This window comes from Gossypium hirsutum, chromosome A10 (genome assembly GCF_007990345.1).
Source record: "Gossypium hirsutum isolate 1008001.06 chromosome A10, Gossypium_hirsutum_v2.1, whole genome shotgun sequence".
In the NCBI taxonomy this organism is placed as follows: domain Eukaryota; kingdom Viridiplantae; phylum Streptophyta; class Magnoliopsida; order Malvales; family Malvaceae; genus Gossypium; species Gossypium hirsutum.
The window spans coordinates 96,433,415-96,455,779 of NC_053433.1; the positions used below are offsets into that span (position 1 = coordinate 96,433,415).

The 22,365-nt window shown below is 31.3% G+C and overlaps 1 protein-coding gene and 2 long non-coding RNA genes across 8 annotated transcripts; 1 reads left to right on the plus strand and 2 right to left on the minus strand.

Annotated features, from left to right (window-relative positions):
- Nucleotides 1–7,454: 7,454 nt before the first annotated feature.
- Nucleotides 7,455–11,724, minus strand: LOC107896688 (uncharacterized). Of its 6 annotated transcripts, none has more exons than XR_005903494.1 (6): nucleotides 11,270–11,710; nucleotides 10,905–11,175; nucleotides 10,729–10,813; nucleotides 10,285–10,646; nucleotides 10,068–10,185; nucleotides 7,455–7,738 (listed from the first exon to the last, which is right to left on the minus strand). It is a non-coding gene; the product is annotated as an uncharacterized lncRNA (long non-coding RNA). The 6 variants fall into 6 exon arrangements; XR_001683823.2 differs by having other exon boundaries at nucleotides 11,316–11,708; XR_005903495.1 differs by lacking the exon at nucleotides 7,455–7,738 and having other exon boundaries at nucleotides 10,009–10,207; nucleotides 11,270–11,724.
- Nucleotides 11,725–13,476: 1,752 nt separating this feature from the next.
- Nucleotides 13,477–14,189, minus strand: LOC107896689 (uncharacterized). Its single transcript, XM_016821914.2, has one exon. The coding sequence runs from the start codon at nucleotides 14,001–14,003 to the stop codon at nucleotides 13,641–13,643; it is 363 nt and encodes a 120-aa protein (XP_016677403.1). The 5' UTR covers nucleotides 14,004–14,189; the 3' UTR covers nucleotides 13,477–13,640.
- A 4,939-nt stretch (nucleotides 14,190–19,128) lies between these two features.
- On the plus strand, nucleotides 19,129–20,320 carry LOC121208450 (uncharacterized). Its single transcript, XR_005903496.1, has 2 exons — nucleotides 19,129–19,708; nucleotides 19,817–20,320. It is a non-coding gene; the product is annotated as an uncharacterized lncRNA (long non-coding RNA).
- Nucleotides 20,321–22,365: the final 2,045 nt, after the last annotated feature.

Sequence of the window (22,365 nt, forward strand, 5' to 3'; positions counted from 1 at the left end):
TTTTCTCTAATTAACACTCTAGGGTTGCAGTAACTCGATCTATGGATCCCTTTATTAGGTTTCACCCTAATCCGGCAAAATCTTGTCACCCTATGTCTATGCGCGCAATCAACTCCGCTTAATTATGAAAAATGTACTCTTAGACAGGGTCTATTCCTCTTCTGAATAAGAGCTTGTCTTGAATCAATATCTTGGGATATCAAAACAAGAATTAAGAACACATAATTAAGAACAAGTTAAATATTTATCATACGATTCAAAAAATAATAACAAGATTCGTCTTAGGTTTCATTCCCTTAGGTATTTAGGGGTTTTAGTTCATAACTAAAGAAGAAAACATCTCAGAAGAACAAAGAATATAAAACATAAAGAAAACCCAAAACTCCTGAAGGGAAATTGATGAGAGATCTTCAGTCTTGATGATGAATCGAGCTTTTGAGATGGATCAATCAACTTCCTTAGAGTAATTCCTTACCCCCTATTATCCATCCCCCTTTTCTTCCTCCTCTAGGGTGTGTTTATAGGATTTGGAATGCCTAAAAGCCCTCAAAATTGGCCTTTTCCGAATTGGACTCAACTTGGGCTCGGCAGGGACATACTTGTGGCACACGCCTGTGTTCGATTACTTTAGGCCGTGTTCGAGCCTGCTAAATTGACACGACCGTGTGGTCTGCCCGTGTGAGGAGATCCAGGCCGTGTTAATTTTGTACTTTGGCCCATTTTTTTCCATTTTTGGCCCGTTTCTCATTTTTTTCGCTCTCTTATACTCTCCTAAGTATAAAACATGAAATTAAAGCATTAGGAGCATCGAATTCAGCAATTCTAATGATAAATCATCTATAAAATGCATTAAAATGGGGTAAAAATATGTATAATTTACGGTTTATCAACCACTTGTGTATTTTACATGAAGTATGAAATGTAAATTCAATCAACGTTGTATGCTTGGTGAGAGACGAATATGAACAAATAATATTCATAAATCCTCACTTTCGTGTACAAATTGAGTTATATTGGGAGTATGATCCCTTATGGTAACTTGTAGTTATTTCATTATTTACATGCGACTTACTGAGCCTTATGCTTACCTCTTTTCCTTTCCATTTTCTTATAATGCCGCCAAAGTCGCTCGTGGATCATCGCCTTACGTCGAAGAAGCCAGTCATACTATCCCTGAAGTATTTGGTATAGCTAGTTTTATCATTTTGATTATGGCATGTATAGGAACTAGTCTTTTGGTCATGGTTACATTATTTTAGGCCAAACGAGTGGCTTTTCATAGCTATTGAGTCATTTTGTATAATGCCATGGATGGTGGCTAATATTGGTTATTGATAAATGCAAATGATGATGTTCTTTTGGAATGCGTAAATTGAATGATTTTGCATGTTGTTGAGTTTGTTTTTGAATAAGTAGAGTGGCCCTAATGTGTGGAATGTTCGGTTAGGGGCTGATTTAGCCATGTGGTTGTGTATGAAATTGGTTTTTCTTGGTGTAGTATAGCTTGGTGCAAGTAGGGGTGGCAAATGGGCTTGGTACATAGCTTTATTTTGTCCATATGGGTAGACACACGGGTGTGTGTCTAGGTCATGTGTGACACACGGTCTGCCCTATGAGCGTGTGGTCTGGCCGTGTGTCCCCTACACCTTGAATTTGCAAGTCAGTATGCATGGAAGAAACATGGCCGTGTGTCTCAGCCGTGTGAAGAACATGGCCTCTGGCCACGGGCGTGTGCCTTGGTTGTGTGCCCCTAATTGGTTGCTGACGTTAGAAACAAATGTCCAGGTTTTTACACACGGGTTGCGACACGGGCGTGTCATGGCCGTGTGAGGGACATGAGCTAAAGACATAGGCATGTGCCCGGCCGTTTGAAAACCTTTGTAGGTTTGAATTTAGAATTAAATTCATATGGGTTTGGGACACGGGCATGTCCTCTTGTGCTTAGGCTGTGTGAACCACACAGACCTTCAGCACGGCCATGTCAAAATGGCTATACGAGCGTGTCGCCTTTCTACAGGGTATGTGCCCCTATTTCAAGTGACATATTTCAAAGTTTTCAACGGTGTTCAGATTAATCCCTGATCATTTCCTAAGTGTGATTTGGGCCTTGTAGGCCCATATTTAAAATTTCTAGATTAAGAGTGAAAAGTTTTAAATTTAATCTAGTTTTTATAACTCGAAAATGATTGTATGCATGCGTTTAAGTTAGGTAAGGCCCCGTGCCCAGTCCCGGCCTTGGACTTGGGTAAGGGGTGTTACAGATGATGTGTTTAAGGTATATGTAAAATATATATTTGTATGATATGATAATAGCAGTTTTAATGGTATGTTTTGATTCGCTATGTTTGTATATGTATGTATAAGGTATAGTTACGTGAATTTGTATTTCTAAATTATATAAGCATGCATGTGATTTCGTGGAAAAATTGATGTGTTTCTATAAGATTTGATAAATCAGTTCTGCAAAGCATGGACTTTCATGCCTTTTGATTTCTGTTATTGTGCATCAGCGTGTCCTACATGCTCATCATTCTGATTCTGTAGAAGCATGTCATGACACATTGCATGGGATGTGGGATAATGTTGAAAGGAGGAAGATTCTGGCAGTTTAATGATCTGCAATTCTAGTGCTTTATCCACATTTCTGTCTAGTAGCTTATTTGCAATTATCGTGGTTTGACTACATATGATTATTCTGGTAGCTTGGTTGCAATACAGTAGCTTAACCACATATATCCGATCTGGCAGTTCATCTGTAATATTTGGTGGCATTGACCACAACTATTCTATTGGTGTGATTTGGTTGGATGAGTTCTGGGGAACTCTATTTTAGTGTGTAGTGGAGTTAGGTAGGACGTTTTCTGAAAAATCTGCATTATGATTTTCTAAAAAATATCGGATTGGCATAATCATGCATACTCACATCTGTTTGATTGGTCATTATGAAATTTTCTATGATTTTCTGATTTTTATATTGTATTGTGTGTAATCTTAGTTTGAGTTTTAGTTACACACTGAGCTTTATAGCTCACCCATTTGCTTTATTTTTGACCTTCCAGGTAAACGGTGAGGTTAGGATCGGACGGTGTGCCGGAGCTCAAAATGATTCACAGTTAATTAAAGAAGATAGTTATATTTTTAATTATTTTGGACTGTAAGTTTGTTCAAACTTTGTTTTTGGGGTTTTGTTTTGTTTGTTTGGCTTCGAGCATTTCTTCATGGAACGACAAAGTCTTGTGGATTAACAATTTAAAACTCAATTTTCAAAATTAAAACTTTAAAATTTTCCAATGCAAAATTAAGTAAGCCCTAAAGAGTTTTTTTGTAAATAAACGAATAGTTTTAACGAGTGTTTGTCCTTAAGCTAGAAATGATTTGCCAAAATGTTTTTTTTTTCAAAACATGAGTTTGAGTTCAAATTTTCGTAATGAGATAAGTGATTCCGGATTTGAGCTTTTCTAAACATTTGTAAAAGTTTTGTCAAATTTCATTTATTCGAAACGCGCTTTTAGTTTGATCGAAACAAAGGCTTTTAAACAAGTTAATGTAATTTCTCAACATCCGATCATAACTTCTAGGCCAGGTTTGGGGTGTTACACGTACGATTTAATGGCTAAAAAACATGGTTTTAAAGACTAAATAACATTTAAAACTAATTAGAAATTGAATCGTTACCTTAGATGACAAAAAACCAAGTGTTTGATCAAAAACTTGAAAAACTCAAAAGCTTGACAATCAATGAAACTATGGTATTTTTAGGTGTTTTTCTTGATTTTTTTATAGATGTTTAAGGTTCAAGGGTGGTAGAAATCAAAGATGGTTAGGAATTGAAAGTAAAAATTGATTGGGAGAGTAAAAGGAAAACAGAGGGCCGGCACAAATGGAAAGAGAAGTTGACGAAAACTATTTGGAAAATGGGGTTTTTAGGTTGATTTTGTACATTTGGTTAAATTACTTCATAAAATTTCTAATTTTTGACTTTTTTTACAAATCAGTCCTTTTTGCAAAATTAAATGTATTTTGAACTAAATTTCAAAATTTGATTTAATTTCCTAAAAACCATAATTGAAAACATTACCGGTATATCATGTTGCAAAATTCTGAACACTCTAAGATTGAAATTCCTAAAATACCCCTAAAACTCCTATGCCCTATTTTAGGGTGTTACAAATCTCCTCCTCTAAAAAGAATTCTGTCCTCAAAATTCCCTGGTAACACGTCACTTGCTTAATCAAAAAATATGTTATTTCTACTTTTAAACTAACCATCACACTTTCGCTGCGCACTCTCGTTCTTATTCTCTCTAACTTTCTACTATTTTTCTTAACGATCCTGTTACTACCACAAACTTATTCTATAGTAACATTGCTACCAGTTTCCTCTATTCACAATGACACTCTCATCTAAAGAACTGGTAACCATTTTTCCTAACTCACTAGTCTCTATTAAGATTCCCTACTTATTAGCTAACTCACTTAAAGTTTACGAAGGCATAAAACCTAAATCTATCAACGAGAATAAAAGAAGTGATTACAAGGTAAAAATACCCTCAATCTCGATGTTCGAATCTTGATCATTCGATTCTTTAATTGTATAAACCCAAGTTAGACCTCCTGATTCAATCAATGTAGCAATAGTATGAGCAACAGTTCGCTGCCCAACCAGTCTCCCATTACCTCTACTGCGACCACGGCCTCTAGTAGGCACAGAAGCAGGTGTTGAACTTTGAGTCTGCTAACACTTAACTCTATTTGGGCAATCCTTAAGAAAATATTCCTTTTAACTACATTTAAATTAACCACCTGTAAACTTACGACACTCACTAGAATGCATACGCTCACAATGCACACAATACGGCCATCCAAAACCACTCGTCAAACCACCATTACTAACCACTACATTACTCTGCTACTTAGACTCACTTGGTTGAAACTCGTGTCGTAAACTACTATCACAATCTTGAATATCATGTTTTCTCTTAGACGGTCATCCAAATGCACCATCAGAAGTCCTCTTAACCGATTCAATTACCAAAGAACGAGGCAGCTCAGCCAAAGTCTCCTCAACTGTATTGGCTTTCTCAACCAACTCATAAAAAATCTTTACATTTTGTGCTACCAAATAAACCTAAATCTCACGGTTAAGCCTAAATCAGAACCTCTTACATGGATCCTTCTTATAAAGTATCATCTCAGGAGCATACTAACTAAGTCGCACAAACTCATCCTCATAACCAGCCACTGACAAATTTCCCTAAACCAAATCCAAAAACTCATGCTTATGAGCCTCCATATATTGTTCGCCCATAAACTTCCTCTTAAAAACTTCAATAAAATAATTCCAAGTTAATATATTAGAAACAGTACTTCTCCTAACCATATTCCATCAACGATGTGCCTCACTATCAAGTAAAGACACAACACAAGCCAACTTTTTCTCGTCAGAATAGGACACTTGTTCGAGGATATTTTCAACTCCTTCCAACCAATACTTAGCTACAATCAGATCAGTAAATTTTACTCCATAAATCTCTTTACCACCTAGTGCCTGAAGACGTTCAAGCGGTAGCCCACAATTCATAAGTGAATGATTGGCAGGTGCAGGAGCAGGGTTAGCACAAGCAATTCTTTGAAACGCTCCAATTATTGTTTCCATTAGATGGCCTACACCCTCATCAGGTATGTTCACTCTACGTGGTAGTACAGGAGGTGCAGAAGATTTACCATCCTCTTGAGCAGTAGCTCTAACATTAACACATCTAGAAGGCATATCTAATAATTTAGCATATACATAAACAAATAAAATGTGTGAATGGTGAGGGGATGATCCAAGTCTCATTCCTACAAGCAAACTTTTGGATTAAAGGCAATGTGTTCCCGTTCCTACCCCACATGCAATTCAATCAAAGACATTGCAACCAATCTCATGCCATTCAATCGAGGTTATCTCACAATTCAAAAAAAATACAAAAATTTAAACTCATGAGTTTCGAAATTCCAAACACACAACAATTACCTAGGTCCAAGAGTTATTTAACCTAGAGCTCTGATACCACTAAATGTAACACCCTATGTGCCCGACCTGATCGTCAAGCTCGAATATTTAGATGCCACACCAATGTATCATGTCATACACAATAAAAAAAGCTCGTTCTAAACAAAACGTCTTTCATATTATCATTCGTATAGGTTTTTGACCAAACATATTCTCATTTATAGATTATACATGCTGAACATACTTCAAAAGGTCTTAAATTAATAATTAAACATGCATAAGGTCTATTTATCGAAATCTCAAAACCGTTACATAGGTATCGATATTGACACTAGGGTATCAATATTTTCTTTAAGTAGTATCGATACCACCAGAAAAAATGATACCAAACTTGCATTATGTTTCTCGATTAAAAATCTAAAGTCCCAAAATTTATCGGTGCTTGTCATGAAATATCGATACTTTAACCCTGGGTATCGATACTCAAGCAAAGGTATCGATACCAAATCTCTATTCTGACTTCTTGCACGTTTCAAAACATAGAGGTATCAATTTTAAAATCCTATTATCGATACCTTTGCTCTAGACGTCAAAAATGCAACATATATAAGCAATTAATCCATTCCAATTTAGATCCTAAACATCATACATCAATTACTTCGACAAATAATCACTCAACCGCCTAATTAGAAATTCAATATCGTAAAATCGTGTTTGAGTAAGTAACGTCAATCCATCCTCATGTTAATGAACTCAAGCATAATAATAACATGTAATCCTTATAAACCATACCAAAAACCAACAAAATGTCTAGAAGTTAACATGGTTATAAACAAGTCTACCACATTGTCTTTTCCCCCAAAACGTAAATAAATATAAAACACTTACGAAATAGTGTAAAAGTTCAAAGCATATATTACATTACGCGTATAATTACATAACGTTCAAGCACATATCACAATACTCATATAATCTCATAACATTCAACCATATATCACAATACTCAAAAATAGGTTTATAGAGAAATTGCATAATGGTCACATGTCATATAAACACATATCAAAATACGCACATATTCATAATTTAAGATAATTTGGCACTTAAGCTATGAAACATAAAAGTGAGTTCTATCATCACTCATCAGATGCACAGATCTCCAACACACCAAACATAAACTTATAGAGCCAAACATGTCCCAAACAACACTCTCATTATTTCCCTTCACAGGTCTCGTTGAATTGAGCTTAGCTCACATTCTTTTATCCCTCCGACATGTCTTACAGCCTCAACGCCCAAAATCATTGTACATATAGATGAGTACTCACAATCTTATGGCATGCCAACTATATCCAACGGTTTCATGATCATAATGCCAAAACATCTTAAATCAAACACATATCACTTACCAATTATCTGTGCACTATCACTTCATATTTGCATATTTAGCAAAGCACTGCCACTAACATTTAACATATCACATGTTATAGCATCTCATCTCAATTTGCATATTCACAAGTACATAAGCACATAATTCACCAGATAACATAGGTATGAGAAAGCTTACACTCGAAATTTAGAGTAGGGGTTTAGGTTACTATCGAATTCTCAAATAACGCATTGAATCATGTTCACAAGAAATTATTCCAAACACTTACCAATTACGCTTTCGCCGAGAAGTCGAAAGCTCAAACTAGCTTTTCTTTGCCTTTACCTCTACTCGTAGAAGGTCCTATTGAATCTAGAACTTCAACACAACAATGCATTCAACAATCAGCTAAGAACTTACCACAAGCAATCAAAAACATAAGCATAAACTATATTCCCATATAACCTAAACTTATAACAAAACAAACTTTAAATTCGAATATCTCAATCTATACTTAATCTTTTCACATAAAGCCAATTTTGTTCATCTTATAATTCACTTACGACTAATTCTCAATCTTTAAACTACAACAAAATACTTAATTCACAATATCGACTTTTTCGACATGTTTTATGGCTATTTTTTGAAAATTCATTAAAACTTAATAAATATTTAACGGAACTTTAAATTAAGTTTAAAAACCTTCTAATTAATCAGAAACTAATTGAAAGACTTTGAAACCACATTTTTACTCAAAATCCTGAATTTCACCATTAACGACCCAATTTTTTACTTTTATTCAAAACATACTATTTAATGGCTAAAAACTTGGTTTTAAAGACTAAATAACATTTAAAACTAATTTGAAGTTAAATCGTTACCTTATATGATAAAAAACAAAGTGTTGGATCAAAAAGTCGAAAGCTTGACAATGGATGAAATTATGGTATTTTTTAGTGTTTTTCTTGGTCTTTTTATAGATGTTTAAGGTTCAAGGGTAGTAGAAATCAAAGAAAATTAAGAATTGGAAGTAAAAATTGATTGGGAGAGTAAAGCGAAAACAAAGGGTCGGCACAAATATGGGGATGAAAAGTTGACGTGAAAACCATTTGGAAAAGGGGGTTTTTAGGTTGATTTTGTACATTTAGTTAAATTGCTTCATAAAATTCTAAGTTTTGACTCTTTTACAAATTAGTCATTTTTTGCAAAATTAAAGGTATTTAGAACTTTTTTTCAAAAATTATATTAATTTCCTAAAAACCATAATTGAAAACATTACCGGTATATCATGTTACAAAATTTTAGACACTCTTAAGACTAAAATTCCTAAAGTACCCCTTAAAACTTCTAGACCCTATCTTGGGGTGTTACAAAAGCAACAAGGAATGATGCCTTTCCAGCGATGGGCAAATTTTGTCTCAAAATTTTGAATAAAGGTATGTCATTAGAACCGTTAAATGCTACAAACATAGTGCTGATTTTGAAAGTTTCACAGCCTACGAATCTGATTAATTTTAAGCCTATAAGTCTTTGTAATGTGCTCTATAAAATAGTTTCTAAAAATGTTGCAAATCGTCTTTAACATGTTTTGGATATTTCTATATACGAGGCCCAAAGTGCTTTTGTACCAGGCAGGTTGATTACAAACAACGTACTTATTGCTTATGAGAGCTTATGAGATCCTTCACGCATATAAGCAAAAAAGATCAGGAAGAAATGGTTTTGTGGACTTGAAGCTTGATATTAACAAAGCATACGATAGGGTAGAATGGTATTTTCTACGATAGTTGTTGCTGATATTGGGTTTTGCTAATTCATGGGCAGATTTTATTTCACACTATATGAATTTAGTGTCTTATTCAATTCTCATAAATGGTAGAGAAGGGAAACAGTTTAGTTCATCTAAAGGATTGAGGCATGGAGACCCATTGAGCCCTTATTTATTTATGGTGTGTAGTGAAGGGCTTTCGATGTTGATGCAATTGGCCAAGGATGAGGGGTTAATTGTAAGTCGTAGAGGACCACAAATTTCTCATTTATTTTTTATTGATGATAGTATTTTATTTGGGGAGGCTACTCTAAGGAGGGCACAAACAATTAAAAGGATCCTAAAGAAATACGAAGAGGCGTCTGGTCCGTGCGTTAATTATGAGAAATCTACAGCTTTTTATAGCTCTAACACGATCAGATGAGGGAGTTGGTAACACAAGTATTGAACGTTCGTATTTCAAAAAATTCTTTAAAAAATCTTAGGTTGCCCAACATGGTGAGCAAGGGAAAGAAATTGGCCTTTCAATTATTTAAGGATAAAATGAATAGTCAAATACATTGTTGGAATGTGAGGAATTTATTGCAATGAGGGAAGGAAGTGTTCATAAAATCAGCGTTACAGGCCATTCCTACTTTACTCAATGTCCTATTTATTATTACCAAAATCTCTTTGTTATGAAAGAGCAGATTTGTACGAATTTTTAGTGGCAAAAAGGGCAAGGTAGGAGGGGGATTCACTGGTGTGAATGGAAGAAACTGCATGGGCTTAAAGAATATGGTGGTTTGGGTTTTCATAGTTTTACCAATTTTAATTTATCCTTATTAGCGAAGCAGGGTTGACGTCTATTTACTTATCCGAATTCATTACTTGCACGCACTTTGAAAGCAAAATACTATCCATATAGGGATTTCTTGAGTGTTGGGTTAGGAAACATACCTTCCTATACCTAGAAAAGTATTTTGGGCGACCAAAGGAATTCTTCAGGATGGTTTGTATTGGCTTGTTGGGACTAGAACTAAAATTCCTGTTAGGGAGGCTGCGTGGGTTTAAGGATCTGCAGATTTTAAAATTCAAAACTGTGAGAGATGTTAGGATAATTTTATGGTATTGACAACAACACAAGAAGATGGAGAGAAGAGTTTATAAGACAAACCTTTACTGATATAGATGCCAGTCGTATTTTGAAAATCCCACTAGCCAAGTTCCAGCATGAAGACTTTTTGGTATGGAAAGGGGTGGCATCTGGGATTTTACTATTCGGAGTGTGTACAGCACTCTATTACATTACCCTAAGGGCACTAATCATACAACCAACTAGACAGTGTATGTAGATATTTATAAAAAAATTATGGGGTATGAACCTACCCTAAAAAATAAAGCTTACATTCGGGAGATTTACAAAAAAATTCCTGCCTACTTTTTGTAATCTACACTACAAGAGATTAGTCAATTCAGCCCTATGCCTGCGATACTCAAGGGAGTATGAATCCAGAGAACATGCTTTGAGGGACTGCCCTGTGTCAAAAGAGATATAGAACCTGATGAACTTTCAATGGTCAGAGTTGATATCAGAAATGAAGTTTATAGAATGGATTACCTAGTTTTTCGATGATAACTCGAGCTCTCAATGTCGAACGTTGGTTATTGTGACTTGGGCTATTTGGACTGAACAGAATAAATGGCTGCATGAAAGGCAAAAAAGACTAGGGTTAACAGTAGTAAACTCCATTAGAGAATATGTTAGAGAAATAGATGGGATTTCCTGTTCCAAACCTTTTTGTAGAGTGGAAGCAGTGACATGGAGGCCTCCGGAGAACTCAGTTGTTAGGATAAATTTTGATGCATTTCTCAAACAACATGAAAATAGGTCATGTTCAGGAATGATTATTAGAAATTCAGAATGCAATGTTCTGGGTTCTAAAACGATTATTAATGAGAATATACCTTCTATTTTCACAGCAAAAAACCCTTGCATGTATCCAAAGCTTGATGTTTGGCCTGGATCTAGGGCTCTTGGAGGCTGAGATTGAAGGAGATGCCCTCACTGTTATTAGGAAATTGCGAGATGTTAGTGAAGATATATCTGAAACTAGGGCTTTTATAAAAGATGGAAAGAGACTGAGTAGGTGTTTTCATACTTGTCAGTTTCAACATGTTAGGCGATCAGCAAATAGAGTTTCTCACCTATTGGCCACTGAAAGCCTAAAACAAGGGTTTCAATTATGCATGCGAGATGGAGTTCCTGATTTTGCCAGAGATGAAGTGGACAAAGATAGAAGTTGAGAAGGCATCTAATTTCTCCTTCAAATTAAGGGTGGGGGACTGGGAAAGAATGACTCTGGAAGAATGACAAAAGAAAGTAGATGAAGTGATTGAAAGTAATTGGGAAAGGACATATTGGTTACTACGGCGTCTTAATTGTTGTTGTTGCTTTTTAAGAGAAATAAATCTTTATTTTTCATTGGCTGAGGTGTTGGTGGCTTTTTAGTTGTTTCTTCGTTTTTTATGTGCTAGTCTTAAGTGTTTTGGCCCAAGATTTAGTCTTTTGTAATTAGGCTTGTTGTTTTTCTGCTTTAAAAAAAGTCCAACATTGTACTAAAAAAAAGGCAGTTGTGTAATTATAATATATACTATGACATAAAAAATTATAATATAATTATACTTTATCAATAAAAAATGTCTAGTGAAATAAAATTTTAATAATTACAAGGTGTAATTATTATCCTAATAATTGCATTTTCATCAAATTACTTTATGATGTTAAAACTAAGATAGTCAATATTGCACCAGTAGACGTACCATCTTTGTCTTGAAATAGGTACATATTGGTACCGACATGTTGGGTGTATCATTTCGGGTTTAACAATTTTTTAAATATTTTTCACATATATATTTATAATCTAATTTTTAATTTCTTGTTAAATTATATATATTTAAATATTTTAAAGTATAATTTTTAGCTTCTTAATATCAATACTGAACTGACTACCATAATCCAAATGAACCTTTTTTTTAATATATTATCGAAAATATTATTATTTATAGTAAAATTAAAGAATACTATTAAAACATTTATTAACAAAGAAAAAAGTAAAGCTCCCTATATTTTTAGCTAGACTTTCTCTTGACTAATATTTTTAGCTATACTTTAACTTTAATTTTAGAGTTAATAATATATATTTTTTCACATTTGATATTAATAAGTATATATAATTATATTGAATAATTATTCGATATATTAATCATAAAAAATTTTAATTTTACAATATTGATATGTATCTTTAAATTCTATTTAAAAATTAGAAAAATAAACGAAATTAATGTCAAAATCTATTTGTTAGAGTAAAAATTTCTAGGCTTGTGTGCGCATTTTATTCCCACACTTTATTTTTGAAATATAAAAGCTAAAGAATGCAATATTAAAATTATAAATAAGATTCTTTAGCGTTAATTTATTTTTGGACGAAATATATCAGTAATTTATTCATTCAATATATTTTCACTCAAAAACAGTTATAGAATCTATAAATAATAATAGTAATAGTAAATATCAAATATTTAAAAAATTGAATTCACATAATATTCTGGGCATTAAAAAAAAGCCAGTTTTAAAAGTTAATTAATAAATTAGACTATTTTTCTCAAATTTAGAAAAATATATCGATTTTGAAAAGAAAAACTAAAAAACGCGTCCTGAAAAAAAAAACACTTTCTACTAAAAGAAATTTTTTTATTATATCAACTCATCTAATTAAATGGTCAAATAATAATGATTTCACTATTAAGTGTCAAGTTTCAATTCTTAAACACATTTAAAAATATAAATGTGCTTAAAAGAGAAATTATGCTTAGAACTCGAAGAATGAAATCACCATTATTTGACCATTTAACTAAAGAAGCTGATGTTTTCAATTTTTCTCTAAAATCGATCTATTTTACTAAATTAAAATAAAAAAACAACTTAAATTACTAATGAATTTATTTTTTGCTAATCAACCCTTAAAAAAAAAAAAGAGAGCTCACCCTTTGAAAAAGGTGTAGCACGTGCCCACATGGCTGCTGTAGGGAAATCAAGTCCCAAAAGAGCTAAAGAAAAAAATGAGAATGTCAGTCCAAAAAGTATCCTCAAAATTTATAATAAAAAAAAAAGAAAAAAAAAAAGAGGACTCAACTGTCTTTCACCGTTGACACTTCCGTCTCAACAACCGTGCCGCCGCCGGAACACCCACCACAATCACCGTTGATTAGCTGTCAGACAAGAAGAGACAACAATACACACAACAAACCAGGGCGTATAATTAAACAGTAGAAACAACGACAATTGAAATGACAACAATGCCCTCAATTGCTAAAGTCAATTCCATTTGTTCACTTGGGTATTCACGTAAAATTACAAAATAATACTACATTAGAAAAAAAGGAAAAAAAAAAAGGAAAAGAAACTACGTACTAAACCGTATACAAAAAAGAAAAAGCAAAAGGAAAAAAGTCCTCCGTAGATCGAAGCAGTCAATCGTCGGAATCGTCATCGCCGCCGAAAATGGAAACACGATTGTAAAGCAAGAACAAGATGAGGAGAAGGAACAAGGCGACCCCAAAGGGAGAACCGCTGACGCGGTGGATGGTGTCGGGTTCGCCGGTGGAAAAGACGGCGGAGACGAAGGAGCCGCGATCTGAGGAAAGGAACTGGATTGTGAGGAGGAGGATGATGGGCAAGAGGAGGAGACCGAGGGGAGTCAAGAGCTCGGAAATGGCTTCAGTTATGGCTTCGCCTTGATCGCCGAACAAGAATGGGGCTAAGACCACGATGCCCACCACCACAGCTAGTATTATTCCGTGGGGTGCACCTCCGCCTTGTCTTTCGGGTAACATTGTAGTTGTTGTTTCGTAGGTTGGGTCTTGCTTGTTCCAAAGGTGTTTTGGGATCTGAAACGAGTGATGTGAGTGAAACTGTGAAAGGGAAAAGGGCTGTTGGGCGGCTTGAAATAAGGGTGGGGAGACGCGTTTTACCAAAATTTTAAATTATTAATAATATTGTTATTTAACTTTGGAGATTCATTGTTTGTACATATTTTTATGGTTTTTTTTTATATTTTTATATTAAAGTTATGATTCCAATAATATTATTTTCAAAATTGTATAAATTTTATAAAATAAGTGTACTAATAAATTTAATCTTAAATATTTTTTTATCATTTTACTTTTATTATTTGTATCAATTTAGTCATCAATTTTTAAAATTTCATCAAATCATTTTTCTAACAAAAATTTTAACAAAATTTATTAAAAATTTCATCAAATTTAACGATGGTGATATGACAACTTGCATAACCGTTCACATATGCTATAATATATATTAAAATTTTGAATGTATTAGTTTTTAAATATAAAGTTTAAAAAAATAATAATAATAAGTGGTTAGGTATAATGATAACACACATTGCACTTCTAATGAATTATGTAAGTTTGTACATTAAAGATAATTTTATTGATTAAGATAGTCACGAATCCTAAACATAAAATTAATTGTAACAACTTAAGTAGAATAAGTCAGAGCTAGTCTATTTTATCCAATGTAAATTTGCCAGTGACATAAAAATACAAATATTTCAAAACTTATATATCTAATTCAAGATATTGATGTAGGTTATCCAATTATGGGACAAAATTTTTAAAATTAAGATTTAATTTAGTTTGAAATTTATTGAATAATAAAATATTTAGATTTAAAGAAATTTAAATAAAAATTTAAATGTGATAATTATAAAAATATATTTTCGATGTTTTTATGAACCATTCCAGGAGTTTTTTTTCTTTCTAAATTTATATTTATAAAATATTATTTCTTTTCACAAATCCAACAATTAGTCCTCGTATTCTATAAATCTATTAAAATAAAATATTAATATTAAAAAACATAAATTGTACGCGGAGTTTAACAATGGGAGCACCCAAGGCGAATACGTGGGCGACTCATTTATAATTCAACCATGAAATTGTTAGGAAAGATTGGGGAACTTCAAAGGAAACATACATAACCAAATTTTTTTCTAGCCTTAAAGTAAGTGGGTTTAAAATGATGTTTGCATTTTTCAATATATTTTAAAAAATCAATCGAGATTTATTTGTGGAGTTTTTTTCATTTCATTAGTAGTATATAAGATAATTATTTATATTTTTAACTTTAAAATTAGTAGAATTGGTACTTAATTTTTTTTAACCTAATTGATATTTAATTTTAAAAGAAGTTAATTAAGTTGGTATTTTTTTAATGCCTGATTGACACTATTAACTTTTGTACCAGCACCTAATAAAATAGTGACATGTCGTAAAAAATTAAAAATTAAAATTATTTTTTAAGAATTTTTTATTTGAGGTGCATAGTTATTTTGAACAAATAAATGTCTAGATTGAGATATCTTGGAAGTTCATTTATCAATATTTATGCTATGACGTGTATTTTTAGTTTTTTTTTTATAATTTCAAAAAAAATAAAAACCATATATTTTTAAAATTTGATTTTAGGTATTTGTTTTCAAATTTTCTAGATTTTTGTGATATTTTTAGATGTTTTCCTAGTTTTTATAATTTTTTTTATAAAACTTTTAGATTGTTGTAATATTTTTATAAACTAGTGTTTTAAATATTCTTTTAGATTTTAAGTAATGCTTAATAATTTAAGGTTGTCACATAGTTTTGTGTTATTAATTATCAATGTCAAATTATCACAAAATTGAAGTTAATTTGATACTAAAAAGCGATACCAATTTGTTATATTTTATGGTTTATTTATATAGATCATACATATTAAATTTGATGTAAATGTAAAAATTCTAACTATTTATTTTATCTAAGAAATTTCAACTGTTGAATATATATATATATTAATATATAAAGTATTTTAGATTGATATGATAGAGATATCACATTGGTTCAAAAATTACATGCATGACAGATATAATTATATTGATAAATTTAATGGTTGGATCATTAAAATATTAATCATATAAATAGTTATGAAAGTGTATAAAACTATAATTTTTATAAACTATGTAAGTAAATCTCTCTCCTTATAAATAAATATAAAATATAAAAAATTGTAAAAATTCTAAACAAAGACAACTAAAAATATTAATTTAATTAATGGTTTCAAGTTGAGAGATTAATTAAGGTAAAAGAAATTTTAAACACCAATGTAAGCATAAATTGGGAAGATGAAGATTTATTTTTTCAAAATTGATTTCGATCATATTTGTTATTTTTAACACAAAATTTAAAATTATTTATAGTTTCTTCTTAACTTATAAATAGGAGGATAATATATTTTAACATACTCAAACACATATCTTCTTATATTAGCAATAATACTCATATTAATTAAATTAAAACTCAATCAACAAAAAAAAATTAAAATAAGGAAAAGAAAACGAGGAGTTTTGCATACGTGTGGGCGGAACCATAGCTTGCGGTATTTCACTTTAATTTTCAAGAATTTACTTTATACTTTATTGGATCCCTGACAAGGTTTTGTCATTGCGCTTTAATTATATTTTAAGGCTAATCTATTAAAATACTCTTCACCTACTTTCCTAAAAAGAAAAACAAAATAAGTTTTTATTTATTTATTCACGAAAGTTCTTAATTTTAACTAAAAATAATTTCACTTTATTTTTTAAACTACTTGGTTTATATGCTAAATCCCTAATGTGGCATGATTTGCCTTTTTCTTTCTGGTTTAGTTTTACACAAGCCACAAAATTATTGGTTAAAAAATTCACTCCAAATTGGATAAAATTATTATAGAAATTTCTATATTAAAATTTGAAATGTATTTTTATCTTTTTTTATTAAGAAGAACAAGTAAATTAGTATTTATAAATTATATTAAAAAGTAAAGTGATCATTTTTATTAAAAATTTATTTATTTGTATTGTTAAAAGTCGGTGTGGTTGATGGAAAAATCAGACAATGACATATCATGTGCTATGTGTATCTCATGTTGACGTACAATAACTAATTTTTAACAATAGAAATTGATAAAAATTTTAATAGAATGATCAATTTACTCTTTGGTCTAACGTACATATATTAATTTACCCACTTCTTTAATAGAGGAATAAAATATAATTTAACTTTTAATACAATAGTCTCTATAATACTTTTACCTTTCAAATCTCTAACTATATACAATTAAAACTATTTTATCTTATAAAAAAACTCTTAAATAACTAAAAAAAAAGAACACTTACAAAAAAAATTTGGAGATTTTCATATCTAATATATATATATAATTTGAGTATTTGGGTTCTCCAAAAGGATTTTTATTTTTAATTAAAATAAAGTGTTTTCATGAATGAAAAATAATAATAAAAACACTTATTTAGTTAAAAAAACAACATAAAAAGCTTATTTCAACAAAGTGTACTGTTTTGAATATTTTTAATAAATGAACCTACTTTTAATGATAAAACGACATTATAATTCAATAAAATTACAAATTTCTTTATTCCAAAATTAGAATAGGAGAGTAGTGAAGATGAAGTGGCAATTTCCCTGTAATTCTTGAGCTTCTTATATACTTATGGGTTCATACTATGGTGGAATATTTGGCAAAGGGTTAATGAATAAAGGCATCCATGGGTCACCTGCTAATTCAATCCATTTCTACATCTACAATCTTAATTTTTTAAATTGTGGATTGCTAACAACATCTTATACATAACTTTCTTTTTTAACCAATGCTCCATTTTATTTTGTTTAATTACCAGCTGTTGACCATTTTCGTTTTCTTTGTTGGTATTTGGTAAGATAAAAGAGTAGTAACAATGTAAATAACAAAAGTTGATAATTGAAGAACAAAATTGGCAATCGAAAGTGGACAATTTAGTACTACGCAAAAAGTAAACTGGTGATTCAAATGCTTGCAGCTTCATTGGATCCCACAGCACATGCTGCATTCAGAACTTATTTGTATTTTCTAATTTCTATATTTTTTTATCTTATATAAAAAGTTGAGAAAAACAACTTCTAATTTACTTGTATTTAAACCTTTGTGATTATTCAATCATGTCACCAACTTTACCCAGATTCAGAATATGGGTTGGATATTTGAGTTTTTAGTAACATATGTATCAAAATTAAATGATTATATTCTTATACTATGTTGGATATCAATCACACAATTATTTTTTATTAAACTACACTATTAATCATTAAATTATGAATAAATTTTCGTTTTAGTCATTTAATTAAATTGATGATTGAACTATTTAAATTTTATTTTATTTAAGTCATTAAATTATTCAAAAATTTTTGTTTAAAAAAAGTTCTGCTAGTGATATCCAAGCGACGATTAGTACGGTGAATCAACACCAATCGATGAGTATAAGAACATACTACAAATTCAAGCCGATCTAATGATTAGTGTCATAGATTGGATAAAAAAAACTGTTTAAATTTTAGTTCGCAGATTCGTGACGTCCAAAACTATTCCATAAAAAAAAAATGAATTATAGAAGAGAAAGAGAAAGGCAACTTTTAATTGGTGAAGACAGTGCAAATAAAGAAAGTCATATAGTATTGGTTTTAACAACCCAGACTTAAATGAAAACTTTTGAAAAGTACAATGGTCAAACTATAATTTCTTTTAGTTAAATGACCAAAACGAAACTTACCCATAATTTAATGTCTAATGCTGAATTTACCTTATTTTTTAAAGGTTTATTTCAGGTTGGGAATTCAAAAGCACATAACCAACCGTATGCTGTATGCTCCATGGTTATAGGATTCCCTTAGAAGAAGGCAACAAAACTGTGGAAAACAACAAGTGATGGCACCCCAAGGATTATTCAAAGCATCTATAGCACATGCAAAGGTGAGTGAAGACGTCAAAATTTGGATCATTAAGAGATACACAACGGACAAGGCAAAAAGAACAACTTGTCTTTAAAATTAATGTCAAACTGTATGCAGGTATCACCTAATAAACTACCATATCAAACGACTACTTTAAACTTGTTTTCAACCTGGTTATTATCAAGTTAAAACCATGTTTAAAAACATTTTAGAGTAACTTACGCCGTACTTTAATTTTTATTTTTAATTTTAATAGAATAATTTTTCAAAATGATTATGCAGTCGTTATCTCATTAATGGGAAATTGACTGGACCTGATATGTCATGTTGTAAATCTTATAAAATGAAAAATTCTTCGTTTATCCCCTTTAGAAAATTTCCTTTTTCTCTTCCCCTTCCTCCTGTCTTCTTCTTCGTCTCTTATTTTCCTTTCACAAACAGGAAACTCAGAGAAGAGTCCCAACAGAAGGCCATTCAGTGTTGAAACTCAGAGAGGGAATGGAAACGGTAATGTAGAGCAGAGAAGAGTCTTTCCAGTTCAGTCGCCCCAAGTTAATGTGAGAAGAACCGCATTAGAACAGACGACGAATAGATTACCCGGAAACAGGAAACCAACGGCTGAGCTTTATGATAAAGAAGAGAAGGTATTTATTCCAGCGGAGGATCAAACATGTACTGTTTCAGAGAGTAGCATTAGCACTTCTTCTCAAACTGATACGGAGGTAAAAAATCAGCACCATAACTAAATTACATTGATTATTTAGTTTTGCTTAACGATCCTATTTCATTTAAACCAGTAATTTATTGTTATGGGGCATTGGATGTTACAGAGGTTGAAGGTGGAGGACCCTTTTGGAAAGATGTGATAAGCTGCTTCACAGCATTGCGGAGAGCCCGGTCCTCGTACTCGATTCGTCGTTCTACAATGAGGAATCATCTCCTTCCCCTGTTACGAGCATCGATTTCAAAGGAACAATGACCTCCGATGGAATTTATAAAAATGTTTATCTCGCCCATATCAAGCCGTAAAATGAAAGGGGAGAAAAAAGCATATAAACAAGATAGGATTGCATATAAGATATAATTGGATTGTGTTTTTGTAGGTGAAAATAATGGGGTTACAAGCATGTGATTCTGATTCAAGATGAAAACGCCCGTGACAGAAAAGTGTTCATTCAAATATATAAAGACCAGGATCCACCATTGATATCATTCCATCAAAGCTCGGCCTTGCGCAATCCTGGATTCAATATCCGGCCACTTTTTCTTCAGAAATCTGCACACTTTTGTGTTATTCATTAGCTTCTCACTTAATAAAATTTGGATTTTAGTCTCATGACCCCAATATACAAAATCTTATTTCATAATTTAACTTATTTAAGAATTCATACCGACATTCTTGATATTTGGTTTATATATATATATATTATGGATTGAGCTTGGTGATACATTAATAAAGGAAAGTGAAATGGATTCGTATGCTTTTAGATTGGTAAAATTATTATGGAGATCTCTATATAAGAAGTTAGATTACATTTTATTTTTTTATTCAAAAAATAAATTAATTTTTATACGTTAGTTTAAAGAGAAAATTGATCATATTTATTTTCATTAATTTCTATTGTAAAAAATTGGCGTACCAGCCAAAATAACCAAACAATTACACATTAATATGAAATAACACGAAATAAATTCAATAGGAAATTATATGTATACCTTTAAAAACAAGAATTATCTCTATAATATGACATAAATAAATAATTATTATAATAAATTTAATTAATTTATCATATGGGCACATTAATTTCAATATTTTTCCACTTGGGCCTTATGATTAAGGCATAATAAAAAATATAATTTAAAATGAATCCAATGTTAGTTTTATTAAATGAATGAATTTACCTTTAAAATATAGATTATTATATATTAAATATATTTTTAACTTTACTATATTATTAATTATATTCAATATATTGTATACTTCTTTTAAATTGTATTCTACTTAAATTTTTATAATAATTTATAAAAATAAGTTGATTAAAATATTAAAATTATTAAATAAGTTTTAATATTTTATAATTCAAAGGTGGAATTGACTTCTTTATTTTTTTATTATTTCTTACATGTTTTTTTTTTTACATATTCTAATCAACCAAATATTACTCATTTATTGCATTCCAACCAATCAAACTGCATTATACCTATTATATCCTATACCCATTGAATACTATTTCATTCTTCTTCTATTCCATTACGATGAACCCGACATATTGTGTATTAGTGTGTTGAATATCAACTTATTTATTTTTTTATATAATCTTTTGTAGTAAAATACTTTATATCAATAAATTTACTACATTTTCACTTTTATCATTCTTCAAAAGAATACTAAATAAGAGTTGTCATAATATATATATTATTTTTTTGGTGAAAGAAAGGAAACAATACAAGCTAAATCCTCAAAGGAGGGTCCACAAACAATCTTAAGTCTAAATTTCTGATGCGAACAATCTTGGCTAGGCTATCCGCAATTAGATTACTTCCCTTGGGAACATGTTGAATTTTCCACTACTCCAGCTTGTTAAGTATTTGATGAATTCTCTAAATAATGGTAGAATTGGAGATTCCTATATCATCTCCCATGATAGCTTTAATAGCTTCAATACTATCAGTTTGAATAAGGACCTTTTGGAAACACCTATCTGTCGTAAGATTCAGCCCATCCAAAATCCCCTAAAACTCTACCTTTAAAATTGAACAATTACCCAAATATCTCGTGAACCCTATAATCCACTCTTCTTTGTGATCTCTCACACAACCTCTTGCAGCTGCAAAGCCTTCGTCAATCCTAACCGAACCATCAGTGTTCAAACAAACCCCACTGTTGGACGTAGGCCAATTAGGTAGAGTGCTTCGGGCTTCAAACTTTGAGATTGAGGAAACGGAGGAATACTGCTTAGCCTAACTAAAGGAGATTTTAATAATTTCCTCAGTACTCCATGAAATTCCTTGGAAAACAAACATGTTGCGATTCTTCCAAATACGCCACGCAATAATCCCAAAGAGACAGGACCAATCGATTCCCCCCTTTGAAGAAGTCATCTGGTTCTGCAAATTAGTCGCCATCCAATCAAGTAAAGAGCCTGAGTAAAAACTGGAAAGAGTTAGTTGAGGAATGATTTTATCCCAGACTCCTCTGGCTGTAGGACAATCTCTAAGTGTATGCATCACATCCTCCAAAACATGTCCACAATGTAACAGCCCAAAATTTCAGTGATATCGGAATAGTGATTTGAGATCACTAAATCTGACATGTGAGTTTAGATATTAGTAAGTAAGAGTTAAGTGTGGTTTTAAAAATAATTTTGAATTAGTGAAA

Bases quoted from the DNA above. Each gene is read 5' to 3' on its own strand.
- LOC107896689 (XM_016821914.2), bottom strand. From the start codon at position 14,003: ATGTTACCCGAAAGACAAGGCGGAGGTGCACCCCACGGAATAATACTA.